General features: G+C 46.1%; 3 protein-coding genes across 4 annotated transcripts in view; 2 read left to right on the top strand and 1 right to left on the bottom strand.

Moving 5' to 3' along the window:
• cenpp (centromere protein P) overlaps positions 1–16,323 on the bottom strand; it is a 36,400-nt gene that overhangs the window by 4,276 nt on the left and 15,801 nt on the right. The gene's annotated exons all lie outside the window — the stretch shown is intronic.
• Positions 800–6,665, top strand: ecm2 (extracellular matrix protein 2, female organ and adipocyte specific; the record flags this gene model as incomplete). Its single annotated transcript, XM_084464317.1, has 10 exons — positions 800–938; positions 1,228–1,383; positions 2,848–3,657; positions 4,003–4,118; positions 4,379–4,514; positions 4,770–4,927; positions 5,307–5,446; positions 5,711–5,823; positions 5,968–6,181; positions 6,497–6,665. 10 exons carry the CDS (start codon positions 800–802, stop codon positions 6,663–6,665), a joined length of 2,151 nt encoding a protein of 716 aa, XP_084320443.1.
• Positions 9,108–15,737, top strand: aspn (asporin (LRR class 1)). 2 transcript variants are annotated; one of them, XM_084464320.1, is made up of 8 exons: positions 9,108–9,193; positions 11,244–11,516; positions 11,690–11,802; positions 11,950–12,163; positions 12,262–12,372; positions 12,874–12,967; positions 13,069–13,207; positions 13,768–15,737. In XM_084464320.1, exons 2-8 carry the CDS (start codon positions 11,267–11,269, stop codon positions 13,966–13,968), a joined length of 1,122 nt encoding a protein of 373 aa, XP_084320446.1. In that variant the 5' UTR covers positions 9,108–9,193; positions 11,244–11,266; the 3' UTR covers positions 13,969–15,737. The 2 variants fall into 2 exon arrangements, with proteins under 2 accessions (XP_084320446.1, XP_084320447.1); XM_084464321.1 differs by lacking the exon at positions 9,108–9,193 and adding an exon at positions 9,786–9,828.

Raw genomic sequence — 16,323 nt, 5'->3', positions numbered from 1 at the left:
TCCACCACGCAAACCTAGTTATTACACACACACACACACACACACACACACACACACATACACACACACACACACACACACACACACACACACACACACACACACACACACAGGAAGCAGAGTTAGCAGGAGAATAAGGTTTGTTTGTCTCCGGAGCTCAGCTGGTATTCAGGTAAAAAAATCTCATCCTGTCTGTCTGGCCATCAGCCTCTCATCATGTGTCTGTCAGCAAGCCACTCTGTCTTTCAGTCACTTCGCCTCTCATGCTTTGTGTCTGTTAGCTTCTCATCCTGTCTGTCTGTCTGTCTGTTGGCCTCTCATCCTGTCTGTCTGTTTGTGTCCACTTAGAGTGAGATAGATCAGAGACAGAAGAGCAGGGAGAGGAGGAGGTGTCCAGGTAGAGAGAGAAGGGAGAGGAGGAGCAGGGAGAGAGAAGGGGACCAGATAGAGAGCGGAGGAGCAGGGAGCGAGGAGGGGGAGCAGGGAGAGAGGAGGAGGAGCAGGAAGAGAGGTGTCCAGGTAGAGAGAGGAGGAGCGGGGAGAGAGGAGGAGGAGCAGGGAGAGAAGAGGTGTCCAGGTAGAGAGAGGAGCAGCGGGGAGAGAGGAGGTGTCCAGGTAGATAGAGGAGGAGCAGGCAGAGAGGAGGTGTCCAGGTAGAGAGAGGAGGTGTCCAGGTAGATAGAGGAGGAGCAGGCAGAGAGGAGGTGTCCAAGTAGACTAGCAGCTGGTACAGTGTGCATCTGTTATGTGCTCCAGGTAGACACCCAGCAGGTCTAGAGTGTATCTGTGTGCAGAGGGTATGAAGTGGGTTCTGCTGCTCGCTGCTCTGGGCGTGCTGCTGCTGATGGTGGTCCCACCGGCCCAGGGACTCCAGCGCTCTGGGACCAAGAGAGGACGCCAGCGCAGAGGCAAGAAGAGGAGAGGAGGAGGAGGACGCGGTGAGATACACACTTCTGAACTCGCTCTCTCTCCAGATTCACAGCCATCACTAGCACCCTCTCTCTCTCTCTCTCTCTCTCCAGATACATATCCATCACTAGCAGACTCTCTCTCTCTCCAGATACATATCCATCACTAGCAGACTCTCTCTCCAGATACACAGCCATCACTAGCAGTCTCACTCTCTCCAGATACACAGCCATCACTTACAGACTCTCTATCTCTGTCTGTGTTGTGTCCAGGTAGTAATGTGTGTTGTGTCCAGGTAGTAATGTGTGTTGCGTCCAGGTCCTGACAGAACCAAAGCCCTCCAGATGAGCCTGGGCCCAGTAGATGCCCAGGTCCTGGAGTACCTCCAGAACCTGGACTTCCCGGCCATCCACCCCCCGGCTGCCCTCCACCCCCCAGCAGCCCTTGTCCCCCCCAGCTCCAAACTCACTCCGGGTTAGTGCTACTGTTACTCCAGATTAGTGTTACTCCAGGTTATTGTTATTTTTGATTCCAGGTTAGCTTTACTGTTACTCCAGGACCTGGAGTAACAGTAAAGCTAACCTGGAGTAACAGTAACTCTTACCTGGAGTCCAGGTATGAGTTACTGTTACTCCAGGTTAGTGTTACTGTTACTCCAGATTAGTATTACTGTTACTCCAGGTTAATGTTACTGTTTATCCAGGTTAGTGTTACTCAAGGATAGTGTTACTGTTATTACAAGTTAGCGTTACTGTTACTCCAGGTTAGTGTTACTGTTACTCCAGGTTAGTGTTTCTGTTACTCAGGGTTAGCATTACTCCAGGTGAGTTTTACTGTTACTCCAGGTTAGTGTTACTGTTACTCCACACCAGAGGTTCTCTAACTTTTTCACTTTGGGAACCAAAATACAAGAATTAAATTCACTTAGTCTAAAAGTCTCTCAGTATCAAACAGTCTATCTCAGTGTACCTCAGTTTTATCTCAGTCTGAGTCTTAGGAGAGCTCCCCTCTCAGACATCAGATAACAGGAGGGGGACCCTGTGTTGAGACCGTAAACAGGACAGGTCCAATAGACCCAGCATTTAGATCCGGCCGTCTGAGCCCTTTAACTACGTGTATTGAGGGGCAGATGACAGGGTGGGAGATACAGAAGTCAGGCTGCATACCTCTGCTCCCCTGCTGAGTCACAGAGAGGGTGGGCGTGAGTTCATACTGACACTACAACACAGCAATTACTGGAAGAGAGGAGCAGAAGGCAGCCTAACCCTCACCCTAACACTCACCCCAGCTTTAAAGACAGTCATCAGCCCCGGCCAGTGTCATTACCACTGGACTGCTAGGGTCCCCCGTGATGGAGATGTGATTGGTGATAACAGGAGCACATCAGGCCTGTATTATTATGGGCTGCCCACCCAGACACACCTGCTAAAGATAACTAAATGGTGTAAGGTTGATTTAAGGTGGCTATGATTCACAGCATCTGGGCCAGTCTCTAACCAAGCCCCCTACTGACTGCCTCTAGCCCTGCACTACTGCCGGACATAGGTCTGGAGCAGTTTTGTTAAAGCGTTTCTTAGGGTCACAATCCAGTTTGAGGTGTGTCATTAAAACCAAAGGATCAACCTTTCCGGTGTGCTCAGATTTTTCTGAGGTTGGGTCCCACAGACACACTGAAATTATCTTTTTGGTCCAGAGATGAAAGAGTTGAAGAACCCTGGGTTTATGGTGGACTGTTGCTCTCCCTGTGGTGGTCTGTTGGTCTCTCCCTCTCTGTTGGTGTATGGAAGACTAACACAGGGTCTTCTCTGGTCTCCTCTCTCCTCTTTGGTCTCCTGTCTGGTCTCCTCTCCGGTCTCCTCTGTCCTCTATGTCCCCTCTCTGGTGTCCTTTCTATCTCCTCTCCGGTCTCCTCCCCCCATCCCTGATTGGCCCTTGTAGTTGAATTCAGCCTTGACTTCTCTGGTGACTCTGCAGTTCTCAGCGACCCCATCGACCTCGTAACCCCCTTGACCCAGGAACAGATCCAGCTCCTCCTCTGGCACGAGGAGGAGCAGCACCGCCGGGAGGAGGAGCGGCTGAGGAGGAAAGACGAGGAGAGGAAGAAGAGGAGGAAACAGAGGAAGGAGCAAGCAGAGAGACAGAGGAACTTTGTGGCGGAGAGGAGGAGGGAGGAAGAGGAGGCTCTGAAGCAGCAGATGGTTCGAGAGGAGGAGGAGTGGAGACAGAAGGAGAAGATGAGACAGGAGGAGGCAGAGAGAGTGGCCAGGGAGAGGCTGATGGAGGAGGAGAGGAGAAGGCAGGAGGCGGCAGAGAGAGAGGCCAGGGAGAGGCAGATGGAGGAGGAGAGGAGAAGACAGGAGGTGGCAGAGAGAGATGCCATGGAGAGGAAGATGGGGGAAGAGAAGAATAGACAAGATGAGTTGCTGAGGGAGAGACTGGAGGCTCTAGAAGAGGAGGACGAAGAGGACGTGTGGTTGAGGGGAGACGTGTTTCAGAGTTTACCAAACAAACTGGAGGAGCGTGACTTACTCCCTCCTCCTCAACCAATACCTCCTACGCTTCTGAGTCAGGAGCTTGACTGGAAGAATGAGGAGGTGAGAGAAAGCGAGGATAAGATCAAAGTGCCCCCCAGGAATGTTCTTCCTCCAGGATGTTCCATCTCAGACGTTACCATGACCTGTGAGAACAGCCAACTGGACTACTTTCCCCCTCTGAGCATCCCATACCTCAAGTCTCTCAGTCTAGAAGGTACCTAGTCCACTTCTTAGCTCTATACCACCTCAAGTCTCTCAGTCTAGAAGGTACCTAGTCCACTTCTTAGCTCTATACCACCTCAAGTCTCTCAGTCTAGGAGGTACTAGTCTTTAGTCTTTTTTTATCTGACACAATTTACAATGCACCAGAAGAAAGATGTGGATTCCACAGCTATGAAAATGGTGCAAAGTGCAGTTGTCAAAACGGCAATGCTCCAATTAAATATATTAAATAAACAGTACTACTAGTAGTAGTATTGGTAGTTATCTAGTGATTGTTCTGTACAGGCCACAGTTCTACTAGTAGTAGTATTGGTAGTTATCTGGTGGTTGTGTACAGGTAACCTCATCAGGAACATCCCAGCTGAGGCCTTTAACGGCATCCCAAACCTGGAGTGGATCAACCTAGGGAAGAATCTGATCACCTCTGACGGCATCGCTGCTGCAGCTTTCAGAGTAAGACTACAACTACAACTACACAAGCCTGCCTACAGCTACTTAAAATACACAAACGACAAGCCTATTACACCCAACTACACTACAAATACATAACCAAGACTACAACTACACTACAAATACACAAACCACACCTAACTAAAGTACAACTTCACCAAACTACAGTACAATACACATACACATACACTAGAAACTACACCGCAGCTCATAGTGACTGTGGATCCTGACTATGTCTAACTGTCGCTGTCCTCCTTCTCCAGGGGCTGCAGTTCTTGACACGGCTGTACCTGGACGGGAACCTTCTAGAACGTGTTCCCTCAGACCTGCCCTCCACCCTGCAGGAACTCAAGATCAACGAGAACAAGCTGAGCACCATCAAGGAGAAGAGCCTCCGCGGTCAGTTCCCCTCCTGTGTTTACAACAGCTTCAAGTCCACCCTGGTCTCAGGCCATTTGATTATATTGATTGAGTCATTGAGGAGACGTTTCTAAATCAAGTACAAGGAAGTGAGATACATGATTCATTAAGGTCAAAAGTAGGGTAAGCTTGTATATCTAACGTGTGTATTCTATTCTATACGTTAGTTGTGTATATCTGTGTACATTATTCTAAATATTAGTTCATGTATATCTAACGTGTTTATCATTGTAGGTCTAAGCAGCCTGATGATCCTGGAGATGGAGGACAACCTCCTGAGTGAGAACAACGTGGAGCCGTCTGCCTTCTCCCCTCTGACCCAGCTGTCCTACCTCAGGCTGGGCCGAAACCACTTCCGCACCGTCCCTCAGGGTCTACCCCCCACACTTCTGGTATAACCTGATAACCAGTGTTCACCTGTTGACCTATACCACACGCATAACCTGATAAACTAAACCACCACACTACTTGTATTACCTGTTAACCAGTATTAACCTGTTAACCTATCCCATCACACTACTGGTACTGTTAACCTATCCCAACACACTACACACCACTCTTTAACCATAGTGCCACACTACTGGTATTGACCTGTTAACCTATACCATCAAACCACTGGTATTCAACTTTGAACCCATACCAACTGTTATTTCCCTTATCCCTTACCTGTCAGTGTCAGGGGTTGTTGTACACTGTGGGCCTGTGGAGCCCTTTAAGACTTAACTGTGATTAAGAGATACAGAAACTAACAGACCATGACTTGTCCTTCAGGAGCTGTACCTTGAGAACAACATGATTGAGGAGATCTCAGAGGGGGTCTTCAACCATACCACCAGTCTGACCCTGGTGTCCCTCAGACACAACCGCCTGGATGAGACCAGGATGGCCCCGCTGGCCTGGATCAACCACAGGTACAGTTCACCCTTTCATCTCCCCACTACACCCATCCATCCATCACCCAGCTACACTCCTCATCCCTTCATCCCCCTGCTACACTCCTCTTCCCTCCATCAGCCTGCTACACTCCTCATCCCTCCATCACCCTGCTGCACTCATCCATCACCCTGCTACACTCGTCCCTCCATCACTCTGCTACACTCATCCCTCCATCCCCCTGCTACACTTCTTGTTTCTAGAATCAGGATGGTGTGTCTTGACTGACTTTCTCTCCCCAGGAGCCTGGAGTCCATTGACCTGTCCCATAACGACCTCTACCTGGTTCCCTCCTACCTGCCAAGATCCCTCATTCACCTGGTTCTGGTTGGGAATCACATAGAGAGGATACCCAGTAGGTGGCTTTGGCTACCAATCAAAGCAGAACACACCTAGCATTTAGTGGGATATAATATGAATTCCTAATGTGGTTAGAGGTGGCGATATCTAGCCTGGGTCACTGCCTGGTTAAGAGATGTAACCCCGTTGAACCCTGCAGGTTATGTGTTTGCCCACATGGACCCTGGGCTGGAGTATCTATACCTGTCCTACAACAAGCTGGACGGGGATGGCATCGAACCTGAGTCCTTCTTCGGTGCGTACCACTCCATGGTGGAGCTGTGTATGGACCACAACCAGCTGGTCTCGGTTCCAGCAGGAATCAGCCTGATGAATGCTCTGCACTTTCTCAGGCTCAACAACAATAACATAAGGTATTAATAGTACTACAGTGCCTATAAAGTACTACTGTTTACGTTACACACTATCTGGCTTTAATATGCTTTATATCAGAGCAGTCGAAGCCTGCTGTTACCAAACTTAAGTAAGGGTTTCATGGGTGGGGGTCTGGTCTTTGAACTATAGTGATGGTTTAGGATGATGGTCTGGTCTTTGAACTATAGTGATGGTTGGGGGTGAAGGTCTGGTCTTTGAGCTATAGTGATGGTTTGGGATGATGGTCTGGTCTTTGAACTATAGTGATGGTTGGGGGTGATGGTCTGGTCTCTGAACTGTGGTTCCTGTTCCAGGAGCATCCCAGAGGAGAGCCTGTGTGAGCCAGGGATGGAGGCAGACCCCACCCTTGTGGCTGTGAGGCTGGAGAACAACCGGCTGGCCCCCGACAGCATCTCCACCAGCAGCTTCTCCTGTGTGCGCTCCATCTCCAGTGTGGTCTTCAAACCACAAAGGAAAGACTGAACCACTTCTCCAAACACTGTCTATCACCAGGCTAACTACAAAGACTGGAGCTCTCCATCACGTTATTCCCCTGCCCTGCTCATGCTTTGGTGTGCTTTCCCCACTGAAGACTACACATGTGCCTGGTTGTGTAACAAAGTACCTGGTAGCGTAGCAAAGTACCAGACGTTCCAAGTTCCAAGCGCACCAGGTGTAGGGTTGGAGCTAGGGTTACTGCAAGCCACTGGTCCACAGAACACCCGAAATGAGACTGAGAAGAATGGCTGTGAAGGCAACACAGATCCTCAGACCTTCTGTCTGCACTGACCAAATCCCACCTGGTCATGGGCCATTCGTATGCAGCTGATGTATGAATGACAACCATTGGGACTGAAGGGTAGCCAACATCTGGGTTTCTCGTCAGAAATCGACACGGGAAAGCTGCCTGTACTGTAATCTGTACAGATTGAGAGTACTAGATAGATACATAGATAGTTCTTTATTAGCCCCAGACGGGAAATTATGTTTTTCTAAGTTAAGAAGCGTAGACTGTTGACAACACATTGGTCAGCATAATTCAACAAGTTAGTACCTTTACCAAAAGGATGCGTCTTTAGAGATTAAATATCAATTAACCTTTGTATCGATGAAGCATTCATGAAAAAGAGTGAAACAAAAAGGGAAAAATGGGTCAAATACAAAGTCAGAAACTGTCAAATGTGGACAAGCGATTAACAGCATCATTGGCAAATTCAAACAAAAAGCCTTTGAACAAAAAGTGCCATGGATGGCGATGAAGGAACAGCATGCTTACAGACAGCATGTTCAGCTAGTGTTAAAAATAACTTGTTAGTATTGTAATGAATGTTCCAAAAAGTTGTCTTTTCTTTGCCTTCTTTGCCCACTTGCTAAATAAAGTCAATCACACAACTATCTCCACATCTCTGTCTTATAAAAGAAAAGGAACAACACTAACACAAAGAAACACCCACCCTCCAGGTCCCTTCAGACACTGCATGACACTAACCCTAACCCTATGTTACAGAGAAGAGCTTATGTAGAAACATCTAACAGATTTCCAACAGTCTGGAAAATATGAGTTCTCAACAGAACGATGTCCAGGGCCGTGTGACTTCAGTTGTTTTTTCATTCCAGTAGTTGTGAATTGACATCCACTCGCCAGTTTCCATTCATTAGTTACAGCGCTGTTGGCTTATGTTCCCGGTCCCTCCTGTACTTGGTTCTACAGGACATGGGGGTCCTGGTCCAATCTAGACACCCAACTGGGTTAGGGTTTGGTAGATCTGGGATATGGTAAGTTAGTTTACTCCCCAGGTAACCATCATGTGGAGGTCCTGTTCTAAACATCTAGCTTGATCTGTTAAAATAATCAAAGTGTCTGATTAGTAAGTCTACTCTACAAGTAACCATCATCTGGAGGTCCTGTTCAAAACATCTAGCTTGATCTGGTGAAAAAAGACAAAGGGTCAGGTAAGTTAGTCACCTCTACAAGTAACCAACCATCATATGGAGGTCCTGGTCTAAACATCTGATCTATAGGATCTGTTGTGAAGCTCATCTCTCAGGGTATGATCCTTTGAAGCACCTACAGAAGGTTCTAATGCATATGGATGTGTTCTGTGCAGCGGTGAAAGACTGATCCTATAGCCAGACCGATGATAGTTTGGAAAATATGAGAACCCCAATTGATACCACAGCCCAGACCCTCTACCATGTTGGTTTGCCTGTGAGCCAAGCCAGAGCACATTTATCAGCTTCCTGCTGTCCTAAGCAGAAAATATCAGCCATGGCTGGAAAATTTGAAGAGTGTCATGCAGCAACAAAGCCCAAACGGGGGGCAATGAACTAACATTTCCCTTCTCGGAAGTAATATGAAGCCAAAGCACCAGGAGGTTATCTGACTCTACGTCAGCTCTGCTGCTACTAACCAATCTGCAGATACTAAACTCTACTACTAACCTGTGTTTTGCCCTGTTGGATACAAACACATCAACCATTGGATAGGATCTGTGGGACACTGTGTATGCCAACCAACGTTTTAAATCAATTAAAAGTTTCTAACTAGGAAAAAAAATAATGAAATAACACTACATTTTTTCAGCAAAAAAAACTAACTGAAAGGATGTAAATTCTTCCAGTGCTGACAGGACAGGCGTTCATTGAGGAAAGCAGCAGCTGTAAAGTCATTCAAGTTAAGCTATCATGTTTAGTATAGCGACAGCCCATACAGTATGTTCTATATACAGACCTCTCCAGCTAACTACTCTGGCACCAGTTCAAAGCCCTTGATTAGAAGCACATGGTCGTCAACAATGCTCAGTGAAAAGCAGTGCAATGAGCCCAGACGGCAGCATTTTATCCTGATGAGGTGGTCCCAGCAGAGGCAAGGGTCTGGTTTCAGGGAGGGGTGAGTGGACCAGAGTGAGATCTTCTGTGTGAACACCAGGACACAGCTGATGTTGAGAGGAGATGCCCATAGCCCCTCCAGAATACAGACCGTCAGAACCAAAGATCACCTGGTGATGCAGGTAGGATATGCTCTTGATGATACACACCTTCCTGTACACTGTAGAAAGACTTTACTGCCTTGTGACACAGGTAGGATATGCTCTTGATACACACCTTCCTGTACACTGTAGAAATACTTTACTGCCTTGTGACAAAGGTAGGATATGCTCTTGATGATACACACCTTCCTGTGTGTCTACATTACTAGAAATACTTTAGTAACTGGTGATGCAGGTAGGATATGTTCCTCAGGTGATCTTTCTAGTTTTCAAATTATTCTTTTGTTTTAAGGGTTATGCTAACAAATAAAAACATTACTTTCAAGAGGTGATTAACTTAACTGCAATCTTAATGTCCTTTATTTATGTAGACTCATTTAGGATTATTTTGCCTTGGTTAAAACTCAATATAATACAATATATATACAAAACAATAAACTATCATCATGGTTAATTTACATTATTTGAAAATCTGTGTTAAACGCATAAGTCTGGATGAAGGTTTTCAGTGGTGAAAGCCTTGTTTCTAAACCCCTAGCGGTCTCCTAGGAGCCCTGCAGAGCTCCTCAGCCGAGTGACCTGAGGTGAGCAGCACTCCGGTTACTTGGCTGGGGGAGCTGGAGTCAGTAGAGGGCTGCAGAGAGACGAGCCCCCAGGTACACGCATAGTACTACAATAACATACGGTCGTACTAGACAGAGTATTACTACGGACACAGATTAAAATAACATACTCACAGAGTAGTATAAGATACACAAAGAGCTCAGTCGGGGTATTGTAGTACTTTTGCACTATTTCTGTTTCACTTATGCTTATGCACACACTTATGATATTAGTATTAATCATTTTGTATTATGCATATTTGAGTTTAGGTCGTTCTACTTGATAACTACTAGTTTCAGCTTGAGTAGAGCTTGAATAGTATTATATTGAGCTATAGTATTACTAGGTTTAGAGATTGTATTAACACATTGTAGAGTAACCTAAGATGTTTAGCTACATGGTGAACATGGATAGGGTTTAGCTACAGGGTGAACAGGGAGAGGGTTTATAGGGTTTAGCTACATGGTGAACAGGGAGAGGATTTAGCTACATGGTGAGCAGGGAGAGGGTTTAGAGGGTTTAGCTACAGGGTGAACAGGGAGAGGATTTAGCTACATGGTGAGCAGGGAGAGGGTTTAGAGGGTTTAGCTACAGGGTGAACAGGGAGAGGGTTTAGAGGGTTTAGCTACAGGGTGAACAGGGAGAGGGTTTAGAGGGTTTAGCTGCAGGGTGAACAGGGAGAGGGTTTAGCTGCAGGGTGAACAGGGAGAGGATTTAGCTGCATGGTGAACAGGGTTTAGAGGGTTTAGCTGCAGGGTGAACGGGAAGAGGGTTTAGCTGCAGGGTGAACAGGGAGAGGGGCTGGCTGGTATGTGCTGTGGAGGGTACTGGACCACCACATAGCTGTGGGCTGACTGAGGAGCCGTCCAGAGTCACGCGACCACAGCAAGTTGTCCCGCATGGCAAGAATGAGGAACAGAAACATTAGTGTTGGCTGTAGAGTGGGGTTTCCACTGAATCATCCCACTCCTGGATGGAAACTCTGCTGGATGAATGTTGAGCTTCCTGTGGGGGTAGCCCACACCGCTAACAAGCTGGTATTTCAATCTGGTTTACCATGACTAACAACCTGGTTTACTGTGCCAAACAACCCAGTTTACCATGACTAACAACCTTGTATATTAGTCTGGATTACTATGTCAAACCACCAAACAACCTGGTACAGTAGTCTGGATTACCATGACTAACAACCTGGTTTACCATGACTACTACCTGGTTTACCATGCCCTGTTGTCTCTTTACATCATGGTCTGGTCCTCTTTCTATTGGTTCAAAGTGATGACATCATGGTCTGGTCCCTTTCTATTGGTTCAGGGTGATGACATCATGGTCTGGTCTCTTTCTATTGGTTCAGGGTGATGACATCATGGTCTGGTCCCTTGCTATTTGTTCAAAGTGATGACATCATCTGGTCTGGTTTTTTATTGGTACTGAAGCCATCTTTACTCCTCTCCCTTCACCCTTACAGAGAGGTCTCCTAGCAACGCCACCATGAAGCTGTTTCTGTTGCTATGCCTACTGGCTCTTGGAAATGCTAAACCCTACCAGCCAATCAATGTCCAGGAGTTCCTCAGAAACTATGACATGATGATGGCTGACGCAGGCGACGACGACAATGATATCGATGACGATGATGAAGAGTCGAAGGAGGAGGAAGATTCAGAAGAAGAGGAGGAAGAGGTTGAAAACTGCCCAGCTGGGTGCCAGTGTTGGCCAAAAGTGGTGCAGTGTTCTGATCAGGGTGAGTCCACACAACACATGAACCACTCTGTTTAACTCTGTTTGTCTCTCCGAGAACATTGTTAGTATCTATAACTTGGCTCATCGCTCAGGGGACATGTAACATATAATTATTGGTCTGTGAAATGATAAGATGCGGCTCAACGATAAATGAAACGAGAAGTCTGGTTACAGGCCTGATCTCCATCCCTGGAAAGATCCCTGAGGACACCGTCATGATCGACCTCCAGAACAACGACATCACCAACGTCGGCGAGAACGACTTCAAAGGCCTCAACAAACTCTATGTAAGGCCATGTCCTATCTGACCAGTACTGTATGATACTGACCAGTACTGTATGTACTGTATGATACTGATTAGTATCATACAGTGCATGTTTGGGAGGGATGTGAAAGCATAACAGCTGTGTTGTAACTGTCCTGTCCACCGCCAGGCCCTGTTCCTGATCAACAACAAGATCTCCAAGATCCACCCCAAAGCCTTCAAGAACATGGATCACCTGAGGCTGCTCTACCTCTCCTACAACCTGCTGACCGAGATCCCCGCCAACCTGCCCCGCAACATCCTGGAGCTACGTTTCCATGGAAACCGCATCAGCAGCATCCAGAAGGAGGCCTTCAAAGGAATGAGGAGCCTGCACGTCCTCGGTAAGTGGCTAGACACCACACAGAGATACAACACACCTACCACTGCATCACTGGAGCTACTGGCTGTGTGTTGACCACTGTGTGTGTTTTGCCCACAGAGATGAGTGCTAACCCACTTGCTAACAGTGGGATCGCCCTTGGAGCGTTCGATGGCATGTCCAGCCTATACATTGGGATGGCAGAGGCCAAACTCACCGCTGTGCCAAAAGGTAAGCTCCTTCTGTACACACACACACACACACAATATTATAAATTAGGGCTGACCTTTAATCTTTGATGATTTGTATCTTCAATAGAAAGATGTTTAGTCGTGTCAGGGAACATTGTGTGGTTAACAGTGGAACATTGCATTTGGAGCATGGGGGTGCTAAATGAGTGATATCACAGCATTGCTTGGCTTCTAATAAGGTAAATAATATAAGTTACACAATGTTTTCTTTGTTGGGCATTTGTTCAAACAACAAATTCAAATGTTTTTTAAAGTAAAGTCGGTCAATGACTTGACTTCATCAGTCATAGCTTCTTCATTCCCTGTCTATGTTGGTTTTAACACGATCGGATGTGTCAGAAGTCGCAAAGAAATTTCATTAAAATATGATTCAATGATCAGTATATACAGAAGCCCTTTCTATAAGTAAGTAAAAGTGAATAATATGTGTTCTAAAATATACAGATTGGTTTAAGGCTTAATGTGATGTGGGGTTCCCCAGACTTGCCCTCATCCATCACAGAACTGAGTCTGGACTACAATAAGATCTCCAAGGTGGAAGTAGAAGACTTCATCAGATACAGAGACCTGCAGAAGTGAGAAAACATCCCCATACTATATCACTAAACAATTTAAGTGAAACAACATGTCCATTCAACTACTTCATGTTGCCTCTTTCTGTTGGACTCTCTTTCAGACTCGGCCTGAGTTTTAACCAGATCAAATCCGTGGAGAATGGCAGTCTGGCTCGCATCCCCAACCTCCGGGAGATCTGCCTCGACAACAACAAGCTGAAGAAGGTCCCTGCAGAACTCGGCTCCATGCGCAACCTCCAGGTCAGATCTTTACTGAAGATACCTCCAGGTCAGATCTTTACTGAAGATACTCCCAGGTCAGATCTATACTGAAGATACCTCCAGGTCAGATCTATATTGAAGATACCCCCAGGTCAAATCTTTACTGAAGACACCCCCAGGTCAGATCTTTACTGAAGATACCACCAGGTCAGATCTTTACTGAAGATACCACCAGGTCAAATCTTTACTGAAGATACCTCCAGGTCAGATCTTTACTGAAGATACCACCAGGTCAAATATTTACTGAAGATACCTGCAGGTCAGATCTATACTGAAGATACCTCCAGGTCAGATCTATACTGAAGATACCTCCAGGTCAGATCTATACTGAAGATACCTACAGGTCAGATCTTTAGTGCAGCTGACTCCAGGTCAGGTCTATACTGAAGGTACCCCCAAGTCAGATCTATACTGCTGCTGTCTCCAAGTCAGATCTTTAGTGTATGGTTCTCTTTGCATAGAATGTCACTATTGTTGCATAAATCCTCATAAACCAAGTAGAAATGACCATGACAGTACATGTCTCTGTATGTTCCCAGGTGGTCTACCTCCATGCCAACAAAATCAGCAGTGTGGGCATCAATGACTTCTGCCCCGTCAGCCTGGGCAGTAAGAAGAAGTACACAGGCATCAGTCTGTTTGCTAACCCCTTCAAGTACTGGAACGTGCAGCCGGCCGCCTTCCGTTGTGTCAGCGGTGGCAGAGTAGTGCAGCTGGGCAACTTCAGAAGGAGGAAGTAGAGGCTGACCTTGTGACCTCCACCTGGCCTCAACAGCAGGGGTTCTTAAACCTTTTCATTTCGGGACCCAAAAGAGTGGAAAGTTTGGAAAGGATCAGCAATTCTGGTGTGCTCAGTTTTCTGGGCCTTGTCAGACCGACCTCCAGATGGATCACGACCCATTTTTGGCCCAAAGTTTAAGAAACGCTGCTTTACAGATACCTCGGCCCAACAGAAGACAAGGCTGGAGGATCAGATGGAGCCACACTAACAAACATACACAGCACATTTAGTAGTTATACAGGGTGTATGTTTAACTATTTAGAATAAAACGTACATAATGTAAATATTAACCATAATGTCTATTATTAGGTTTCGAAAAAGTCTATGCATGTGTCCTGTCTTAGGCCATCTCCTTATTATGTCACTGTCCTTCTGTCCTATCAGGACTCTCCATGTTATACTTGCTCGCTTCCTGGACTGTAATCTGCATTTAATTAATATGTTATCTTATTGAATGCATGTAACCATATGTGGTACTTCAACATTATGATCCACACTGGCTCACCTGACCACAGCTACCGTCAGAACCTGGCCACAGCCAGGGTACAGAATCACATCCCTTACCTTCAGGTCATCTCCTGCACCCACCTTAGAGTGGGTGGAGATAGGCTTGGAGTGGGTGGATAGGCTTGGAGTGGGTGGAGATAGGCTTGGACTGGATGGAGATAGGATTGAATTGGCTGGAGATAGGCATAGAGTGGTTGGAGCTATACCAGTATTAGGGTGGGCTATACCAGGATTGAGGTGGAGCTGGCCATGGAGATGTTGGAGCTAGACCATGACTCATAGCTTGTCACATAAACCCATAGAGCTGCTCAAACTGACAAATGAGACCAGCAGCTTCACATAAACACTGTCCAGAGCTGACAAACACTCCAAACTAGCAAACATTCATCTTCACATGTGCATTTTAGTGGCATTGTGTCATGGCTCTATTTAGAGGCTTTCCATCATATCAATGTGTAAAGAGCAACAGGTCAAGCAGGTCTGACTGTGCCTCCAAATTGTTTTTGGGGATCTTTGTAAATACATGTTTCAATTGGAGAGCTCTGTGTGCCATGTTCTGTGATACCAAACAGCACTCCGATTTCTCCAAATGTAACATTATTAAACTAATAATAGCTTATCCAACGCCGAGATCACAGTGGAAACTCGTAATAACTATTTTGCCAGGACAGCATCCAGCAGAGCTTAATAACATTGTATTCATGTCTAAAGAATGAGACCTTCCTTAACGTTGGACTGGTGAACTGTTGGTTTGGGACTTTGAAGGAGAATAATACACCACAGTCTGGAGACACGTTGTTAGTCTAGAGCCGAGATTAGACAAGCTTATCGTAGAAAGGAGGGGAAGAGGAACGTGCATAGTCTCATGTTAAGTCCAAGTTCAACTCTTATTGTCGGATTCACAGAACACAGAGTCAGACTGGGCACTGGTACGAGATAATACTAGATCATTCTAGATTATACTAGATAATCAGTATGAAGTGTTTTCATCTGAACACAGCAATGCATTTCAGGACATCTATATCGTTCTCATTTCTTCAAGTTAATTTGTCGTATGGGCATTAAAGATCAAGGAGAAGTACTTAATGGCCATGAAACGCTTGAATGTTAGCTATCATCAACTGTGCATATATTCTTGTTTCGTTCCAGACCTTTCAGGATTCTGTTCCAAGGATGAAGAAACATGGGGTCTGCTTATTTGGTGATACTATCCTCACAAATGGTGCTAGCATATTTATTATGTTGCTCAATAAACACTTGTTGTTATCTGCAGTGTGTTTTTTTATTAGGGATGAGTCTGTGGTTAGCAAAATAGCATTAACTATTAAGACTAAAATGGTTAGCTCTACCAGTAGAAAATAGCAAAATGTTAGCAGCTCAAAGTATCTACAAGCTAGGTGCTAAAGGTTAGCAGCTCTGCAAGTAGATGGAGCTATGTGCTAAAGTTCAGCAGTCCTCCTAAAATATTAATATAGGTGCTAAAGATTAGCTAGACCAATTGATGGAGCTAGGTGCAAAAGGTTAGCAGCTCTACCAGTAGATGGAGCAATGTGCTAAAGGTTAGCAGCTCTGCCAGTAGATGGAGCAATGCATTTAAGGTTAGCAGTTCTACCAGTAGATGGAGCAAGGTGCTAAAGGTTAGCAGCCCTACCAGTAGATGGAGCTAAATTCTGAAGGTTAGCAGCTCAAACAGTAGACAGAGATATTCGTTTAAGGTTAGCAGCTCTACCAGTAGATAGCGCTAGATGCTAAAGGTTAGCAGCTCTGCCAGTAGATGGAGCTAGGTGCTAAAGGTTAGCAGCTCTAC

This window comes from Micromesistius poutassou (assembly GCF_964030765.1).
Source record: "Micromesistius poutassou genome assembly, chromosome: 2".
In the NCBI taxonomy this organism is placed as follows: domain Eukaryota; kingdom Metazoa; phylum Chordata; class Actinopteri; order Gadiformes; family Gadidae; genus Micromesistius; species Micromesistius poutassou.
The sequence above is the reverse complement of the archived record's forward strand: the minus strand, read 5'-3'. Positions and strand labels throughout refer to the sequence as shown.